This window comes from Elgaria multicarinata, chromosome 13 (assembly GCF_023053635.1).
Source record: "Elgaria multicarinata webbii isolate HBS135686 ecotype San Diego chromosome 13, rElgMul1.1.pri, whole genome shotgun sequence".
Taxonomy (NCBI): domain Eukaryota; kingdom Metazoa; phylum Chordata; class Lepidosauria; order Squamata; family Anguidae; genus Elgaria; species Elgaria multicarinata.
Genome location: NC_086183.1, coordinates 9,140,834 through 9,160,060, shown reverse-complemented (window position 1 = coordinate 9,160,060; position 19,227 = coordinate 9,140,834). Strand labels below are relative to the sequence as shown.

The 19,227-nt window shown below is 46.4% G+C and overlaps 1 protein-coding gene across 1 annotated transcript in view; it reads left to right on the top strand.

Annotated features, from left to right (window-relative positions):
- Positions 1-1,978: 1,978 nt before the first annotated feature.
- STPG1 (sperm tail PG-rich repeat containing 1) overlaps positions 1,979-19,227 on the top strand; it is a 49,349-nt gene continuing 32,100 nt past the window's right edge. The window contains exons 1-3 of the mRNA XM_063140819.1: positions 1,979-2,109; positions 5,522-5,625; positions 17,601-17,702. Of these exons, the coding sequence (XP_062996889.1) occupies positions 2,022-2,109; positions 5,522-5,625; positions 17,601-17,702 (294 nt within the window). The 5' untranslated portion in view covers positions 1,979-2,021. The remainder of the gene's footprint in view (positions 2,110-5,521; positions 5,626-17,600; positions 17,703-19,227) is intronic.

Below are 19,227 nucleotides of genomic sequence, written 5' to 3'. Positions count from 1 at the left end.
GGTAGGTTAGGCTAAGAGTCAGTGACTGGCCCAAAGTCACCCAGTAAGCTAATGGAAGAGTGGGGACAAGAACCTGGATCTTTCAAGTCCCAATCCATGCCATGCCCCTGCTAGAGGAATCCTCCTCAGAGGACGAAGCAGAGCCCCCAGAAACCAGGATGTACTGGCCCCAGGCCAGGAGGAGCCTGGGCCTTCAGGAGAGATGGCTCTGGGTCCTTCTCTGACAGGGGGAGGGGACTCTGACTCTGGAGCAGAGGCTGAGCAACCCCCTGATCCCCGGGAGCGAGATCGCTTCAAGCGACAAGCCAGTAGGCCTCCTGTGAGGAGTGCTTGGTTGCAAAAATGGTCTTCTTGGGAGAAAGCAACCCCTCCAGAGTAGGGCTCTGGCCAGAGAGCTCTAACGAACTGCAGCTGAGCCTGGGTGGGGCTCAGCAGCCTTTGTTAATAAAAGCCAGAAGCAAGAGCTTGCTGGTTGCTGGAAACAATGTCTTGCCAGCTTCTCTTGTCGCTGAACCTCTGTGCTATGACCTTGGACCTCTGCTACTGGATGATGTATGTATTGGACTGCCTTGCTGTGTTTGACCCTTTGCCTGTTTGACCGCTCCTGCTTTGTCTGACTTCATATGTTGGACTGATTGCCTGTACCTTGACCCCTGTGCCTGTTATCTGGACTGCTGCTGCATTTGCCTGAACTTAATGCTTGTCTGCTGAAACATCGGTCTGGGGTATTACATGGCCTTGTAGTCAGCTGTATAACTAAGACTGCTATGGCCAGTGCAGGACCCTCCAGCACTCTCACTGTACACCACACTGGGTCTCAGTGACCATCAACTACCTAATTTCCCTCTACTATCAGTATGCAGAAGTAATGGTGGCTCCTTGCTCCTCTCTTATGGGTGGTGGAGCATGCCTAAATATGTGCAGCATGCCTAAATATGAACCTGACAAAAGTATTTCCAAAAGAATGTTATGGCCCAGAATGAAAGACAATTAAAAAGTATAGGCAAGGAAAGTTCCGGAAAAAAATAAGAAAAAACATATAGATCAGGGCTGGTATTTGAACAACTTGATAACCTGAGCCAGAATGTTTGAACATATAAGACTGAGTCTAGCCCACTTGCATTGGCTGCCTGTACGTTTCTGAGCCTAATTCAAGGTGCTGGTTTTAATCTGTAAAGCCTTACATGGCTTAGGATCACAATACCTGATGGAATGCATCTTGTGACATGAACCTACCCAAACACTACGTTCAACATCTAAGGTTCTCCTCCAGGTGCCTACTCTGAGGGAAGCTTGGAGGATGGCGACAAGAGAGAGGGCCTTTTCAGTGGTGGCCTCCCAATTATGACATGATTTCCCCAACGAGGCTCACCTGGTGCCAACATCATTATCTTTTCGGTGCCAGGTCAAGACTTTTCTCCCAGGCATTTAATAGCATATGCTGAGTTTTTTTAACTGACCCCAGAATAGTTGTTTAAAATGAATATTGTCTGTTTTTATCCTTTTTTTTTTTTGGTTTTAAATTTTGTATATTTGTTTTTAATGTTCACTGTTTTAATCTTTGTAAACCACCTGGGGAGCTTCAGCTATGGGGAGGTATATAAATGTAATAAATTAAATTAAAAAATAAACAAAATCCTCTGAACCCGATAAGCAACACTGTTAAATGAAAGCCCAGTATGAAAACCATTAATTTATTAGAGTTGTAACAAAAGAGGTTACTGTTCAGATGATGCCATGATGCAACTAAAAAGACACATTTGATCATTTTGTCAACTCCAATAGCAAGCAGACTATTTTCCTCCCAGTTGTCAATAATTGACTGGTCAATTAACTTACGTTGCAGTTCTAGCCTTAAGTCCCTAAAGTGCTCCTTTTGTTGTCACATTATTTAGTTTTCCGGAAGCGTATAAACATACATCTTTGGGAGTTTAAAGTACTGCATGTCTTCCTGTTTTAGAAAGAAGACGGCGAAGCTGAGAAGATGGAATTATTCATCTGGCTTGCAGTAGTTATGTGACATGGCGAGCATCTTTGACACATTTCGTGCTGCTAGCCGAGTCAAAAGGAAGGGCTCCCTTAATTCAAGTCCTGAAAGTGTGGTTAAAGGTATGGAATGGAGTCTGGGCAACTCAGTGAAGATGCACTTGGTGGAAACCAGGCAGGGGAGTTGCAAACTTGGAAGACGCCTCCATCCATGTCAATGAAATGGGTGGCTTCCATCCCAGAGGCTCAGTGTGGTGTAGCGGTTATAGTGCTGGACTGGGACTCGGTAATCTGGTTTCTAGTCCTCGCTCTGCCATAAAGCTCACTGGGTAGTTTAGGGAGAGAGAGAGCTTCTGCTATTGGGCGGTATAAAAATGTAATAAATAAATAAATAGGGCCAGTCACCGACTCTCAGCCTAACCTACCTCACAGGGTGGTTGTGAGAATAAAATGGAGAGGAGGAAGGCCATGTAGACTGTCTAAGGTGGGATGTAAATGTATTCATACATAAATGAATAAATCCCCCTCCTTTTTGAATTGTGGGCGAGGCATGGGTGAAGACAGGGTTTCCGGATACAATACAGCAGATGGGACCCTATACTTCTGAAAGTTACGAACCCTCCTGATTTGCCCTCTGTGTCTGTGTTTGCCACCTTTTGATTTTAAAAGTTCTGAGCCCTTGATGGTTGGATCAGAGAACCAGAACTGGTAGAGATACTCCATGAAGTATGCCACATTTTTAAAAGGCCTTTTTCCTAAGAAATTTTATTTTATTTTGAAATAAAGTTTTTTAAAAAGGTCAACAAAACGAAAGAACACGCATAATAATATAAGATCACTAAAGAAAGTAAGAAATACGATATCTATCTCCAATATGTTTGAGGAACAGTGAGAGGAAACAGGCTAAGTAGAAGCTCACTATCTAATGAAAATGCAAGTTAAATAGCCTGTATAAGGAGTATGTACATGTGTGTTATTGTGTATCAGAATATACACACACACACACACCTGTATTCAGTTGGAATTTGATTAAAGTTTTGAAGGGCTTCCACAATGGAAATAAACTGTGGTACCATAATAACTTCCTTAAAATTAAGATTCCTTGGGCCAGATCCACACACAGGCTTCGGGACGCCCTGAAGGCGCTTTAGGGCGCCCCGAAATCGATGATGTAGACCCTACCTTAACCGTTCCAAGAAGAGGCGGAGGAGGAGGAGGCGGAGGCGGCCCCGCATCGCCCCTTGCGGGGACGGGATGAAGAGTTGCCGCGCCCGGCGGCTTCGCCGGGGAATCAGCTGCCGCCCACCTACCTGCCGGCCTCCTTTTGCCGGCGAAAGAGCCACCCGGGCCTTTGTTGTTTAGTTGGTTGCTTTGGAGTCTTGGTTGCTTTGTAAACCGCCCAGAGAGCTTCAGCTATGGGGCGGTATATGAATTGAATAAATAAATACAATTACATGTTACACATTCCTTTGCAGCTGTAGACAATTGATTAAAGGCCTTTTCAAACCTGCTTCCCTCGTCTTGTAAGAATTTGCCATATTTCCCAGTACTAAGGATGCAATTCACTTACCTGGAAGTGAACTACATTTTACATGGAAGGACTTACTTCCAAGTAAACATGCCTAGGAGCTTGGACTTCTTTTGTCAGAATCCAGCTCTCCCCCAAGGCAGGGGTAAGTTGGAGGTGGATAATTTATGGGTGGAATCCAGGGAGTTTACTGGCTCTTCAGAACCATAAGATGCCATCTAGTTTGCAGTCCTGTTGGGGATGTCATCGGAGTGCTGTAAACGGGTATGAATGGGGAGTATCCCAACAGTGTTGTTCTGCAAACTCAAATAGCACTAGTGGAACTCTGCCAAATCTTTCCACTGCACGCACACACGCGCACACACACACACACTTGCGCTCAATGCTTTCAGAGCAACCAGATGAGCAACCACGCTTGCACCAAAGTAACTTCAGTTGGATTCTCCTCTTGCACATAGTTTGAAATCTAGAGCATTGTCAGAGGATGGAAAATCGCATTTCCTTAACCGTTGCTTTTCTGTCCCGCAATAGAGACGAGCAGCTTCCTCTTTTCTTCACACGAGGAAGAAAGAGGAAGCAACATGTTTATCCCACTGCTTCTCCTGCGCGCAGCAGGAAATTGTGGCACGTTTCGCTACAGCCAAAAAAATTATTGGATTTTCCGGGCCTTTTTTTTGTGATGGGAAAAGGAGAAGGAGCAGGAGACCCCTGGGAGGCGGATGGTGTCAAGAAAAGGACCTGCACAAATCTGTGAGTGCCCAGTAACGAGTGTGCTATAAAAAAAACACTCATCTGGTGACACTCCTAATTTCCACTACTGCAGTTTCATCCACACTAGCAGAATGGCACAATTGGATACTGCCTTATTTATCACTGATTTATGAATTAAGATATTTCTAAGACACCCTATATATCTGAGGATTTCCAAACAGAGTAGACTGTTTCTATGGCCTGGTCCATATATGCAATATTATGAAGTGGTAGAATGACAGGACCACTTCAGACTGCAGGGGGATTGCCACATTTTAAAGGGAGAGGGCCTTTTCAGTGGTGCCCCCCCCCCAATTATGGAATGATCTCCCTGATGAGGCTCGCCTGGCGCCAACATTGTTATCTTTTCGGCGCCAGGCCAAGACTTTTCTCGTCTCCCAGGCATTTTTAACAACATAGGCTAAGTTTTTTTTTAATGGACCCCAGAACTGTTGTTGTTTAAATGCATACTGTTGTTTTTATATTTTCGATGGTTTTAAATTTTGTATACTTTTTAATGTTCACTGTTTTAACTTGTGTAAACCGCCCAGAGAGCTTTGGCTATGTGGCGGTATATAATTTTTGTTAAAAAAATTGATTAATTAATTAATGCTCTCCTTTATTATTAAAAAAGGAAAAGAAAAAAAGAAGCTCCTTCAGAACCCAATGCAAGTAGAAAGCTATCTCAGCAGAAAGAGGTATGGATTAGAAACCTTCTCTCTGATGTGCTAGTTTTCTTCTTGGATGGAGGGATATACATGGAGGCCTCATCTACACCAAGCAGGATAATTGCACTATGAAAGCGGTCTGTGGTATGTGTCAATGGGCCCCAACAGTTGTCAGTGCACTTCAATACCACTACAAAGCAGTAGTGTGGCTCCTGCCTTTTATATCCCACTTTCATAGTGCCATATCCTGCTTGGTGTAGATCAGGCTGGAGAAGCATTAAAATGTGAACATTGACCTATAGTCCGAAGAGGTACAGTCTTTTCTACCAGCTCAATCTGCTGCATATATAGACCAGGTCCAAAATACTTGATTTAAAGAAACAAATATACAGATTCATAGAAGATCGCATAGCATGGACAGTATCACAGCATCTTCACTCTGCTTTCTAAGCAAAATAGGAAAATTGTAAAATGGCAGGTATCTTGAAACACCACATCTTTGAACTGTGTATTTAAATTAGACATTCCACATGGAAATCAAGTCTGATGATGATAAAGATATATGGCTTTCGTTGGTTTTCTTTTCTAGCATACCATCAATCTTCCATTCCTCTCAAATTCCATACCAAATGGATCCCCAGCTCCGAAAGGAAAGGCTTTAATTCTCAGACAACAAGATTTCAGTATATTGAGGTAAGAAACCTGAGTCTTGTGCAGCTGTTTGTTTGTTAGGGCATAAACACGCAGGAGGTTCATTAGGGTTTGATTAGGCTGTGTTCAGACAACACAACAGCCAACGTTGGGGTAATAATCAACTCAAGGGTTGTTTATCTAGGGGATACTCCCCCTACAACATAATAATTGACTGGTGTGGATTAGGATCAGCGTTGAGTTGACTATTACTCCATGTTGAGTTGATTCACTCGTCCCCCACCATCTCTCCCCCCTCAGTCCTCCTGCTAATATCCCATCAGCCATTGTTGCCAAAAAATCTATCCTGCTGGCTGGACTAGAGTGGCAGCTACTGCTTTGACCTCTCTTGCCTTGCGACTCTGTGGCTGACAAAATAAACAATGGTAGCCGAGGAAATAACGAAAGGTACCCTCCACACAACACAATAACCAATGGTGGTTCAAATAGCTAACGCTACACAGCGCTGGTTATTTGCATTGGTTATTTCAGCAAAATAATCAACTGTTGGTTAAAAAAACTTCCTCCACACAACATGATAATCCATGGTGGGTTAAATAACCAACCGTTGATTATTTAAACCACCATTGGTTATCGTGTTGTCTGAACCCAGCCACTGAATTGGAGAATCCAGCTCCTACAAGCCACATGGCAATTCCACCTATAAATTCAACCCCACTCCACTGTGCAGGGGTGAGAATGAGGGGGGAAAACCCTCCACTGGTACCAAGGGAGGGTGTCCTCCCCACTTTTAAAGCCTCCATATAGAGGAGGGAGGATTAGTGGTGAGGGGGTGGGAGAAGTTGGATGGGAAGGTTTAAACCTCCACCCATGCATGTTGGTTGCAATGCAGATCAGGGGCCTGCACACTTATTGAGGGTAAAAAAAGGAAGTTAGACGTAGCATTTAGTTCAGCCCTAAGAATCAATGTCAATATGGAGTGTTGGCATAAAGCAGCCTTCTCCCACCTCTGTCCTCCAGATGTCTTGGATTACAACTCCAGCATCCCCAGCAGCACAGCCAATCATCAGGAATTATGGGAGATGTAGTCCAAGCCATCTGCAGGGCCTAAGTTCTGTCCCCCAAAGCGGTGCCCCAAAGCAGGCCCCTGTAGGGGAAGGCAGCACCGCAGCATGAATTCCCATCACACCTGACCATCAGCCATGCTAGTTGGGGTGATGAGATTTGCAGTCCAAAACCTCTAGAGGGCATGAGGTGGGAGAAGGCTGCTGTACACCAGCACTCCCTACTTGACTGTGAGGGAGTGAAACTGCTCGTTCCGATGGGCTTGACACCTTCGCTTTCCAATACAACCCAGTAATAGACATTCCTGGGTTGTTGTCACGATGTTCAAACCCAGCGCTCTGGGTAGTATAGGGTAAAATAACTTGGAGTTTCAACCCATGGTTTGTTTTGGAAAGCGGAAGCAATGAGCAAGCAGGAGACAACACGCTCACTCGCTGGCATATGACCACAGGTAATTATGGGTTAATAACCAATCATAAGAACATAAGAGACCTGCTGGATCAGACCAAGGGTCCATGTAGTCCATCACTCAGTTCATACAGTGGCCAACCAGCTGTCAACCAGCAACCCACAAGCAGGACACGGGTACAACAGCACCCTCCCACCCATGTTCCCCAGCAACTGGTGTATGTAAACTTACTGCCTCTGATACTGGAGGTTGCATTTAGCCATTGGGACTAGTAGCCATTGATAGGCTTCTCCTCCAGGAATTTATCCAGCCCCCTTTTAAAGCCATCCAAATTGGTGGCCATCACCAATTGTTAGCTGTTACCTGCAAACTGGGTCTGTATACTTTCACTTTTTCACCAGTGCTTATTGAACGATAAAGTGATCGTTTGGAAAAGCCTTAAGGTAGCTAAACAGAAAGAGAAATCTCTCTCTCTGTGTCACATTTTCCATTTTGGCCAGTAGGTGGAAGCAGAACTTCATAAGATAAGGAGGGCCAAGGACTTCCTAACTGCTTTGGAGCGTCATCACATGGGGGGAGATCGCATCACTTCTCCTCCTGGGCGTTTGTCCCTCATTACTTCCTCTTTTGAAAGAAGAAGTAAACAATGTGCATGTGGCTCGTTCAGTGGGCCATATCCCAGCAAGGGATAGTGGCAACTTCTGTCTTGAAAAATAAGTAGGACTTACTGGGATCTTTTTTGTTGTTGTACGAAGGAGGCTAGAAGGGTTGGGAGGCAGACGATGTCATGAGAGTGACCCACGAAAATCTGCAAGTGCCCAGTAATGAGTGTGCAATAAAACGCTCATCTGAAGGAGGTCTTGGCTGGAGGAAAAACATATATATATAGGTTTTCTCCAGGAAAAGCAGGTGAATGTACAAGACCGGTTAGCCCTTTGCTTTTTGGAAGTGCAAATTTCCACACTCATGCTTCCGTACAGTTAGAAAAAAACCCTAGATTCATATACCATTGGGGTCTTTAGTGCCACTCCCAGACTACAACGGAACTGGGTTTTCTTTTTTATTCGAAATTTCACTGCAAAATACAGAGTCCCAAGGGAGAAAGCAACCTCGCTCTGGGCCAGTTAGCCAATTTTGTCTTCCGGATTTTTCCAGAAGTACAGGCTGAGTGATGCTTTATTTTTATTTATTTTTCTATGTGGTTGCTCTAAGGGCCAGCTTATGTCACAATACATGGAGACAAATATTTATGCGAGAAAAGGTATGCATTTGTAACAAATGCAATGCAGCAAAAGTGTTTACGTTTTCTTTTCCCTGATGTGGTTTTATAGACCAAGCAGCCATAATTCCCAGTAATGCAGGAAAGTAATGCTGAATCACATCATCTCACGCTTCTCATTGTTTTCAAAAGGAGAACTAAGGATGTGCTCAAATCTCTCCCATTGGGAGAGACTGGAAGAACTGGGCATGTTTAGCCTGGAGAAGAGAAGATTGAGGGGATACATGAGAGCACTCTTCAAACACTTGAAAGGTTGTCACACAGAGGAGAGCCAGGGGCTCTTCTCGATCCTCCCAGTGTTTTAGTAGTGCTTCTTTAGCCCACAGAAGACAAAGGCCTACTTTCAAAGTGCTATATGCACATGAATTTGCCATTTTGCGTAATTTAGCAACATACTGATTTATGGTTTCACCAGGTTCTTGTGTGCATTTGTTAAAGAGATAGTGTTCATATATAACATTTCTAGTAGGCTCAAAGTGCTTTTGAAGCGCTTCTAGTAATTTGGAGGGATCTTGTCTGTCTGTTGCTGGAATATCAAGGTGCTGCTGGAGTGAATTGCATTCTTTCCCCATTACTGATAGCAGTGTTGCAACTCTAATCTTCTTATCTTTGCTCTCCAAACCTGTTGCAATTTCATAATTCTGCCACTGTGCTTTGAAAAATGTCCAGTTATTACAAATATCACCTGCTATGGGCCCTGGAACTGGAATCATACTGGCTGCCATCATCAAAATGTTGTCTTCTGCTTCCAGCGTGCTTGTTGCTGTTGAAAGCAGTGCTGCTTGGGCCCTCCTTGTCTTCAGAATAATATATTTACTTCTGACACCATGTTTTAGTAGTGCTTCTTTAGCCCACAGAAGACAGAGGCCTACTTGCTGTGATTAAAGCTTTATTCAGAATGAGACAGGATCTGCTGAACTTCCTGAGGGTCCGCCCTCATGACCTCTGTACTGGAGTTCAGCTTCCAGTCTCTTTGCAGTCCCCTGATAGGATGGGACTGCTATCGAGTCTAACACCAGAGTGCAGGACACGGAATAATGGGCTCAAGTTACAGGAAGCCAGATTCCGGCTGGACATCAGGAAAAACATGCTGACAGAGCAGTATGACAATGGAACCAATGACCTAGGGAGGTGGTGGTTTCTCCCACACTAGAGGCCTTCAAGAGGTAGCTGGACAACTGTCTGCCAGGGATGCTTTATGGTGGATTCCTGCATTGAGCAGGAGGTTGGACTCGATGGCCTTATAGGCCCCTTCCAGCTCTACTATTCTATGACTTAAACAGATCCTATCTTTATTTATTTGAAAGTGCAGCTGATGCCGGCTCCAGGTTTCTAAGGGTGCTTTGGCAAGGCATCCTCCATGTGCCTCTTCCACCCCCAGTGAAAGAGGGGGTGGAAAGAGGGGGTCTTGCCACTATTGCTCCTCTTCTTCATCATGGCTATCACTTGCTTGCTTGACAGGCCGAGAGCTGGTGAGCAAGCAGGCCGTGGCCTCTACCAGCACAAGAGGCAGGTGAACAAGCAGGTTGCAAGGATGAAGAGGAGGGAAATTCCAGGGGCTCTTGGCAGTGGGCGCCTGCCTGGGTGTGGGCCCTGGGCAGATGCCCCGTCACGCTGATCCTTGACTGCCTGCACCTTCCATCCCAGTGGGACCCACAGGGCAGGAAGAAGTCGCCTGCCTCAGACAGCAGGTTTCGGAGCCCCCTAAGAAGCCTGGGCAGCAGATCTCTCCAGCACCTTGCGTAGAGTGACCCTATGGAAAGGAGGACGGGGCTCCTGCATCTTTAACGGTGGCATAGAAAAGGGAATTTCAGCACGTGTCCTTTGTATGCCTGCAGCGCCTCGTGAAATTCCCTCTCTTCGACACAACAGTCGAAGCTGCAGGAGCCCTCCCCTCTTTTGTCTCTGGTCACTCTAGTATTGTCCTTGCAGCTTTAACTGTTGTGATGAAGGTGCTGTAGGCATAGAAATGACACCAGCTGAAATTCCATCTCCTATACAACTGTTAAAGATGCAAGAGCCCTGTCCTCCTTTCCATATGGCCACCCTACCTTGCGTTGGTGGTTGCAAAGGAAGGTCCTATGGGGCAATGTTCTTCAGTGTGGCTTCCTCAGCCAACTGCTGTGTGTGTTTGCCTATGTGTGTCTCTGCGTGGACGTGTGTGTGTATGTAAGAATGCATGCCTGTGTGTGTGTAACTCTTTGGCTCCACCTACTGCAAGAATGTGGCTGCCGAGATCTTGGCCAGGGGGGAGACACAGCTCTTGAGGGTCTAAAAGATCTCCGGACCTGGTTTATACAGTGCCATGACTGTTTACACAGCCACATAACCAAACACCAGTGGTGTAGCGGAGCCAAGGCTCACGGGGTCAAAGGGCCGGGACCTTTTTATCACCAGGAATGCTGAAGGTCGCCAGCCAGCCAGCCAGCCAGCCAGCCAGCCCGCCAGCCAGCCCCCTCCGTCCCTCCCTCCCTCCCTCCCTCGGGAGTTCCCTGTTCCTGCTAAGCAGCTAAGGGAAATGGATGGTTACAAGCGATCCCTCTTGTAATGCAAAGCATTTTTGGGATGGCTTGGGCTTGAATGGGCAATGAAGACCCATCAGCTCTACAAAAGGCCTGCTCCCCTGTGGAGATCAAACACTGCTGGAACGGGTTGGTTGAGTTTGAGATCAACTCTTTTCTCCCTGCTGCTGGGAAAAATAAACTCTTGGAAACTATTGAGCTGGCAGCCTTATGGAATTTGGGGACATGTTGTATCCCTCCCTTTCCTTTTCTCAAGTCAGCCAAAGTCCAAAATGCTAAACCCAATGCCAGCTCACAGTTCCACGACTGTCAGCTGATCCTAATAAATGGGGTACTGTGTTATGTATTGCTGCTCTTTGGGGCGGGGTGAAAGTGTACACACACGGGCCAACACAGCTGCCTGCATTTTCGACTTCGCTTGCGGGGCATGGCTATGAGCAGTGCCTGCAGAGGAATGCACGAGGATTTCGTTCCTGTTCACGAATCATGTGAAGATGTCCCGTTTGCAATCCTGAATGCAAATGTGAGCTGGAACACAGGAAGTGTTCACGATTTGACAAACATGCAGTCACATTTGACTGCAGAGCTGGCTGGGGCATTCTGGGAGTTGTAGTCCAACACATCCCCGCTCACGAGGAGAAGCAGCGTGCAGGGGAATCACCGTAGTTATCTCCAGCCTGTGATTGGAGATAACAGTGGAGTTTCCTCTGCTTGCCTCCTCCCCAAGCCTCCAGGGGCAGGAGCTTGGGGAGCTGAGGAGGAGCGGCCCGCAGAGGGAACCCGAGCCTCCGTGGGCTGAGTGGGGAATCTCCATGAGCCAGGCGAGGCCCACGGGCCGGAGGTTCCTCATCCCCGGTGTCCATGGAGAGGTTGCTGTCACGTTTGAAGCAGCTGTGCGGGGATGTGCATCCTCCATGTGTAGTTTCAGGAGGGAGCCACAACTGGCCGCATGCCCGGCTCGGCACAGAGCAGGTTTCCACAAAATGGTGCACACGATTTAGCCATAATGAGCAGCATGAATCCCGGTGTGAGCAGGAGATGACCTCCCCATCCCCACTTACCTCCTGGGCTCTGTGCCGGCTTCCTGCAGGTACTACCAGGCACCCAGACTGCCTCTCCACCTATTCCTCCTGCATCATCAAGCACCCCTCTGCCTCCCCTTCTAATAGCTGGCTTTTAGGCAGGATTGAATAATAATAATAATAATTTATTACTCGCCTCTGGATCGTGGCAGGGAACAACATTAAATGCAACAATATAATACAAAAAACTGGTTAAAAGAGCATACAAAACTGATACAATATTAAAATAACAATCAAGACATCTTAAAATTCTTAGGTTTAAAATTCATCTGGGCAGGCCTGCCGGAAGAGATTAGTCTTTATGGCTGTCTTAAACAGAGAGAGTATTAAACCGACGAATCTCTCCCGGGAGGCCGTTCCACAGTCTGGGAGTGGCAGAAGAAAAGGTCCTCTGGGTAACAGTTGTCAGGTTAGTTGTGTCTGACTGGAGTAAATCTTTCCCAGAGGTCCTGAGTGCGCAGGGTGGATTGTATAGGGGAAGGCGATCCCACAGGTAACCTGGACCCAAACCATGTAGGGCTTTAAAGGTAATAAGCAACACTTTGTACTTTGCCTGGAAACTAATTGGCAGCCAGTGGAGTGAGTTTAATGGTGCTTTAAAACAGTTCATAATGGTATAGAGAACTGCTGGGGGCCCTGGACACACTCCATATACAGTTTTCAAACTGTTTTCAAAGTGTTATATCCTGCTTGGTGTAGACCTGGCCTTAGAAACCCCACTCTCCCGGCCAAATGCTCAAGAGCCAATGCAGGCATCTCATCTGGACAGGATTTCTCGTCCACGTAACTGACAAGCTGGCCCTGCTGCTAAGCTCTCAAAGCAGAAACCAGAAAAGCAGCGGAGGCTGGTGGCTCTGAGGTCAGTGGGGTAGTGATTCCACTCCAGGTTTCAGTCAGAAGCAGTCATAACTCTAAAGGAGCTATCTAAGGGGCTCTGCCCCACTGTCATCGCACTCTGGATAGCTGCTCTAGAGTTCTGACCGAAACACGGAGCGGATTCACTGCCCCACTGACCAGCCTCCGCTGCAGAAAAGGCAACATTTGCAACGTCTGGAGTCAGTTCCACAATGTGCCCCTTTCTCCTCCCGAGAATTTCCTGTTCTGTAACTCCTGCAGGCAGCAAGCCAAGCCACAAGGAATACAAAGGTTTAGCAAACTCTAGATTATCCCTAGAGAACGGTGGCTTCTTCCCATGAATCAGGTTGGGGGAAGGGAGCTTTGCATCCCACCCTTCCAGTAGTCCTGGGAAGCTCAGCATGGTCATGGGCAGCACAAGCGACAGGCCCATGCCTAGGAATTTGGGGGTGTGGAAATCGTAAGCCAAAGTAAAACAGCGGAAACCGAAATGGAAGTCATTTCCTAGGGTTTTATTTAGGCTGCAGTCCAGTGTACGATTACCTGGGAGTAAGTGCCATTGAACACAAAGCAACTAACTTCCAAGTAAACAATTCATTAGGCCATTCATACATGACAATTATTTAATAAAATATCCGGTTTTAACAAAAATAAAATTGTGCCTAATGCACTTATGCTAAGCAGCTGGGTGAACATTGACTGAAGGTTTTCCCTTGTGTCTCTGAAATTATGGGTTACTATTTATTTATTTTTAAGTAATTAATTTCTCTCCTGCCTTTCCGCCCAAACAATGGCACTCAAAGTGGCTAAAAATAAAATCCAGATGAACAAAATCTTAATTTGATGCAGTCCCGTACTCAGTTACCTGGAAGTAAGTCACAGAGAAATCAACCGGTCTTCTGAGTTAGACATGTATAGGATTGCGTTGTACAGTTTATCATTAATGTTATGTGACGTGGCCTGGAATATTATGTGATATGGCCTGGAGTAGTTAGCACAGGTGGATTGAGGTGAGGAAGGCCCCTCCATCCCCCTATGCCAACTACAGCCCAAGCAGTCCAGCGGAGTAAAGCAGCAGTGACTGGATGTGCTTTACTGTGCTAGGCTGCAGAAAATGAAAAGATGCAGCGAAAATGAAAAGTTGCAGTGCAATCTGTCTGGCCAGCCTGCTGCCCTTTCTAAGCCTCTGCGCAAGCTGACATCTGCCTTTTCACCTATTCCCCTGTAAATGACAGTCATTATATCTGACCTTTGATGCCCATTGTGCGCTTCTGTCCAGGAAGTTTTGCCCAAAGCGCTTTGGTTCTGCTGTGAAGGGGATCATCAGTAGTTGTAGATTGGATCTACAGTAAATGTGGGGTAAACCTGCACATGCTCAGAAGCACTTTAAAAAAAAACAAAAAACCAGATGGCAAATATTTGAAAAATAAATCTCAGGTAATGGATGATAATAGGAGATAAAGGTTTTTGTGCTAAAAAGATGTTCAAGTGAGGTGGAACTTTAGCAGTGTATCTTGCACTGAACCACCTTGGCATCTTCTTGAAAGGGAATTGTTGGCCTGCGTCAGGATCCTAGAGCGTTTCTGGATCACACTATATAATGCTCTGCCCAGAGAAGCTCACCTGGCACCAAGTTTGCCATCTTGTAGGCACCGGGCGAAGACATTTCTCTTTCCCTGGGCATTTTGATACTTTAATGGCTTGGTAGTTATATTTCTTGTTTATTCCTGTGCTGGAACAGGGATGGTTTTTGTCCTTTAGGTGATCTTTTAGATGGGTGTGGGCAATTGGTGGCCCTCCAGATGTTTTGGCCGACAACTCCCATTGACAGTCACCATTGGCTGTGGTGGCTAAGGGCTGATGGGAGTTGTAGGCCAAAACATCTGGAAGGGCAAAAGTTGCCCACTCCTGTTTGAGATAGATACTTTTGTAAATGTGTACTGTTCTAACAAATGTAATTGTTGCGTATTGCATTGAGTGGGTTTTTAAAATGTATTATTATATCTTTGTTAGTCACTTTGGGGTTCCTTTCGGTTGCGTGAAGCGATATGTAATAAGCAAAACCATCCTACCTGACCTGGTGCTCTCCAGATCTGTTGGACTACAACTGGTAGTCCAGCAGATCTGGTAGCATTGAGCAGGGGGTTGGACTCGAAGGCCTTATAGGCCCCTTCCAACTCTACTATTCTATGATTCTATGGTTGAGGGATTATGGGAGCTGCAGCCTGACACATCTGGAGGGCACCAGGTTGGGGAAGGCTGAATTGGCTCAATGTAATCCATTCAACTAAACAGAAGAGGTCCATGTAGACCGGCATGCTGTTCCCCCCAGTGGCCAGCCAGGTGCAGCTGGGAAGCCCACAAGCGGGCAACTCCTCTCTTCTGCACTGTGGCACCAACATCGCATGCGATCAAATTGACGTCTCGGAACTGCACCTTCAACAGGGATCACGTGACACAACAGCCCAATAGCGCCCCACCTGGTCCTATAAAACTGCCAGCTTTGGCCTGGTCTTCAAGGTCTGAGCGACTTGCTGCTTAGCTCCAGACCTGAGTGCCCCAGAACCAAGAGGTGCAGCGGCCAATTCTGAAGTACAGCTCTGCTCATTGCAACAGTCCACCCAGCCATGTTCCGAAGGCGAATCCTGAGGTGTAGGCAGCGCCCTGTGGATCCATATCAACAAACCAGTTCTAGCAGTTTTGTCTCCACCAAGAGCAGGCCTTTTGCAAAGTGAATGGCTGTTAATTGCCCACACCGGACCACCTCAAAATCCTTTGCATCAGAACTGGAAACAATACATGGTTGTTGGAAAATTCCTTTCCTCCCAGTTACTGTAAGGATTGCAGCTACACTCTGAAGGATCAAGGGATTCTAAGGAAGACCGCGTCCCCGCTAATAAAACGCCCCGGTGCTACACCACTGCCCAGAAGTCGCGTGCCAACTTCACCACCTACTTGACCCCAGACCGCCATCCCTCACTTATCAGGGGAGAGGAGCCCAGCTTCAGATGAAGCCTGGCTTGTCATCCGCTGCGGATTGAAGGTGGCGTCCCGGACAGCTAGCGTGTCTTGCTTTTCTGTCATTCTATAAATAGAAAATTCCGCCCAGCCCTGGCTCTGGAATAAAAGAACAGCCATTCTGGAAAGAGAGTTGAGTCAAGGAGGGGTGCGGCGCCTTGAAATAATGCACTCTGCCCACACGTTGAAAACGTCCGGGCCAAATCAGATGTATAGGTGGTATTAGGCAGGCGATGGATTTGAGTTCCGCACGTCTTTATACGCGGCTCGGCAGACACCAGGGAAACCTAATCCTGCGTTTTGGACCCGCTTTGCCATGCAACATGAGACTCCCCCCATTAAAACGAGATTATTTTGATTCTGAGTCCAGCAAAGCAGAGCCTGCTTAGTGTACAGTGACAATTGACGGAAAGCTGCAAAACATTCAGAGGCTTAAGGAGTGGGAGGGTGAAAGCGCTGAACCCACATTACAGGGCCATTGTGTGCCTCTCCGCCCATGAGGTCACGCTCATGTCATGCCTGCCCTCCGCTGCCAGGTGGAGGAAAACGCATGCCCTCGCTTCAACACGAAGTGCGCAGCGGATGCCTCGGTAGGGCCGTGACCCTGAGTTAAAGGAATTGTGGGCAATTCATTGGACAGGTTTTAGTCAAGTGAAGAAATCTGCATACGTTTGCATGAGGGTAAAAACCTTTGCTTTATGGTGATGATGTGTCAAAACTAGCACCATCTTGAAAGAAGCATCGTGTGTGTGTGTGTGTGTGTGTGTGTGTGTGTGTGTGTGTGTGTTTGGGAGAGAGAGGGGAGAATGCCTCTTCCAACATGGGGCCTACCCACCAAGGATTTGGAAGCACTTGTATGAAAGAGAACGACAGAGGTGTGAAGATTATGCATGGTGTGGAGAATTTCTCTCTCTCATAATACTAGAACCCGGGGTCATCCCATGAAGCTGATTAGTGTGAGATTCAAAACAGATAAAAGTACTTCTTCACACTAGCGCATAATTCAACTGTGGAATTCACCACCACAAGATGCAATGTTGGCCACCAGTTTGGATAGTTTTAAAAGGGGGTTGGATAAATTCCTGGAGGAGAACGCTATCGATGGCTACTAGTCCCAATGGCTAAATGCAACCTCCAGTATCGGAGGCAGTAAGCCTACATACACCAGTTGCTAGGGAACATGGGTGGGAGGGTGCTGTTGCACCCATGTCCTGCTTGTGGGTTCCTGGTTGACAGCTGGTTGGCCATAGTATGAACTGAGTGATGGATGATGTGGACCCTTGGTCTCATCCAGCAGGGCTCTTCTTATTAACCACCATCTTCTTAAGCGATCCATCACTTAACTGAGTGATTACATTCAAACAAATTTTCAGATTACTACAATCTAACACAAGTGCTTCAAAATGGCCCCTCGGAGACTATTTTCCAGCCTTCTTCAATTGGGTGACCTCTGTGTGTGTGTTCGACTACAACTCTCGTCACGCCTAGCCAGCATGGCCAATGGCCATGGTGGTTGCGGATGATGGGAGCCATAGTCCAGCACTTCAGGAGTCTGCTCAGTTGGGGAAGGCTGCCATATTGTTTCAATTTCTCGGAACCTTTGCAAATTCCTGGCATGCCCAGAACTCTGCCTCCGTGGCTCTGCCGTCAATGGCTCCCTTGACTAACCTGGCTTGGGAATCCCTTCAGTCACAGCTCTCTGATGCCGTTTCCCAAGCAATGGCAGAAGAAGCCCTGTGTGGCAAATCCCACTTCGTCATCCTTAACATGTGTTGTGTTCTTCCTAGAATGAAAACCCAGGTCCGGGCTTCTATAATGTCACTCATCAATCTGCACTTCTCAACAACGTCTCCCAGTCCCGGAAAGGAACCTGCTTTTTCCCTTCCTTGGTAAGGAAAGTGGTTTATATATATTTATTAACAAGGGGTGAGATAAAAAGAGAGGCCTGTTCTGAAAATGTATTTGAAGTCATTGTCAGTTTTTCTGCCAGTGAAGTTTTTCAGCGATGTTCTTCCTGCTATTTTTGAGCTACAGTAATAATAAGGGGGAGTTAATGATTGTCTGGAAAATATCTGTGATAGAGAGATAAATATTAATTCACCCACAAACAGTCACAGTTGTAATTAAACCTGGATTCCATCCTGGAGCGTAGCCTCGGAAGCCAATTCTTTTAAAATGAATGGGACTTACTTCCTCCTGGTAAATGAGTTTAGGGCTGGAAGAGTTTGTTCCTTTTGACTTTGAGAAATCAAAATAGGTGCAACTCATTTGCACAGTTAGTGCTCATTCACAAAAGCCTAAATATGCACCATCTTGGCTAAGAGGGTAGATTTTACAGGCCATGTGGCTTCACAGAGGCCCAAATCCCCCAATGTGAACCGCAGATGTGGTAACCATACCTACTGAAAAGGACTATACTGGAGTACTAGGGTGGCCTACTTTTCAGAGGACCATTCTCTGTTTGAAATTGTCTTCCGTTTGACAGGCTGTCCTGCCCGAGTCTGTTTTAAACAAGGGTGTGGAAAATGTGGCCATCCATCTTTTTGGTCTCCAACTCTCACCAGTCCCAGCCAGCATGGCCAGAGATCAGGGATGATGGGAATTGAAGTGCAACATTATCTGGAGGGCCACAGACAGGTTTCTCTGCATTGGCAAGGCGGTTGAAGTTGCCCAGCAGCAATGAACATCTGGGTGCATAAATCACCTGGTCACATCTTCTCCACTTTAGTGAGATGTATAATTGTTTAAATTATAGAAATTATTTCTAAATGGGCATCTCTCTACATATATGAGCACATGCAAATCTTAGGCCAGTCTGTATCGAGTTTTCCCCTTTGTTCCCTTTTACAAAGAAATCTCAGTATGGTAGGAATCTTGGACATAAGAACACACATAAGAACACATGTGCCATTTGAAAAGCAAGTAACAAATGAGCTAGGCCACCTTCAAATGGAAAATTGGGCATCCTTAAACCCATTGATTTCAGCGGTTTTAATGAAATCAGTGGGATTAAGCACACTTCACTGTCTGTTAGATTCTGGCCCCAATCAGTACTCTGTCCATTAAACACAATATGCCTTTAGAGTGGCCACTTACAAATCACCTAAAAGAGGAAACGCATCACCAAAACAGAGGACAAAGGGGACGTCTGCGCAATGCAGCTTTGCTCACTTATTCCCCCAAAACTCCACAGCATTGCTGTTGTGCGGTAACGTCAATAGGCTTACAGGGCAGGAGGGAACATGGGCTGGGCGGCCAGGAAAAAATGCTGCACCGCTGTCAGATGGCAGGAATGGAGAAGGAATGGAGGGACTGGAAAACCTTTTTTGGGGTGGATGGGTAGGGGGCAACTCCCTGCAACTTTGAAACCTGTAACAATACAGAAGCGCTGATACAGTTCATTTAATTTCTTCA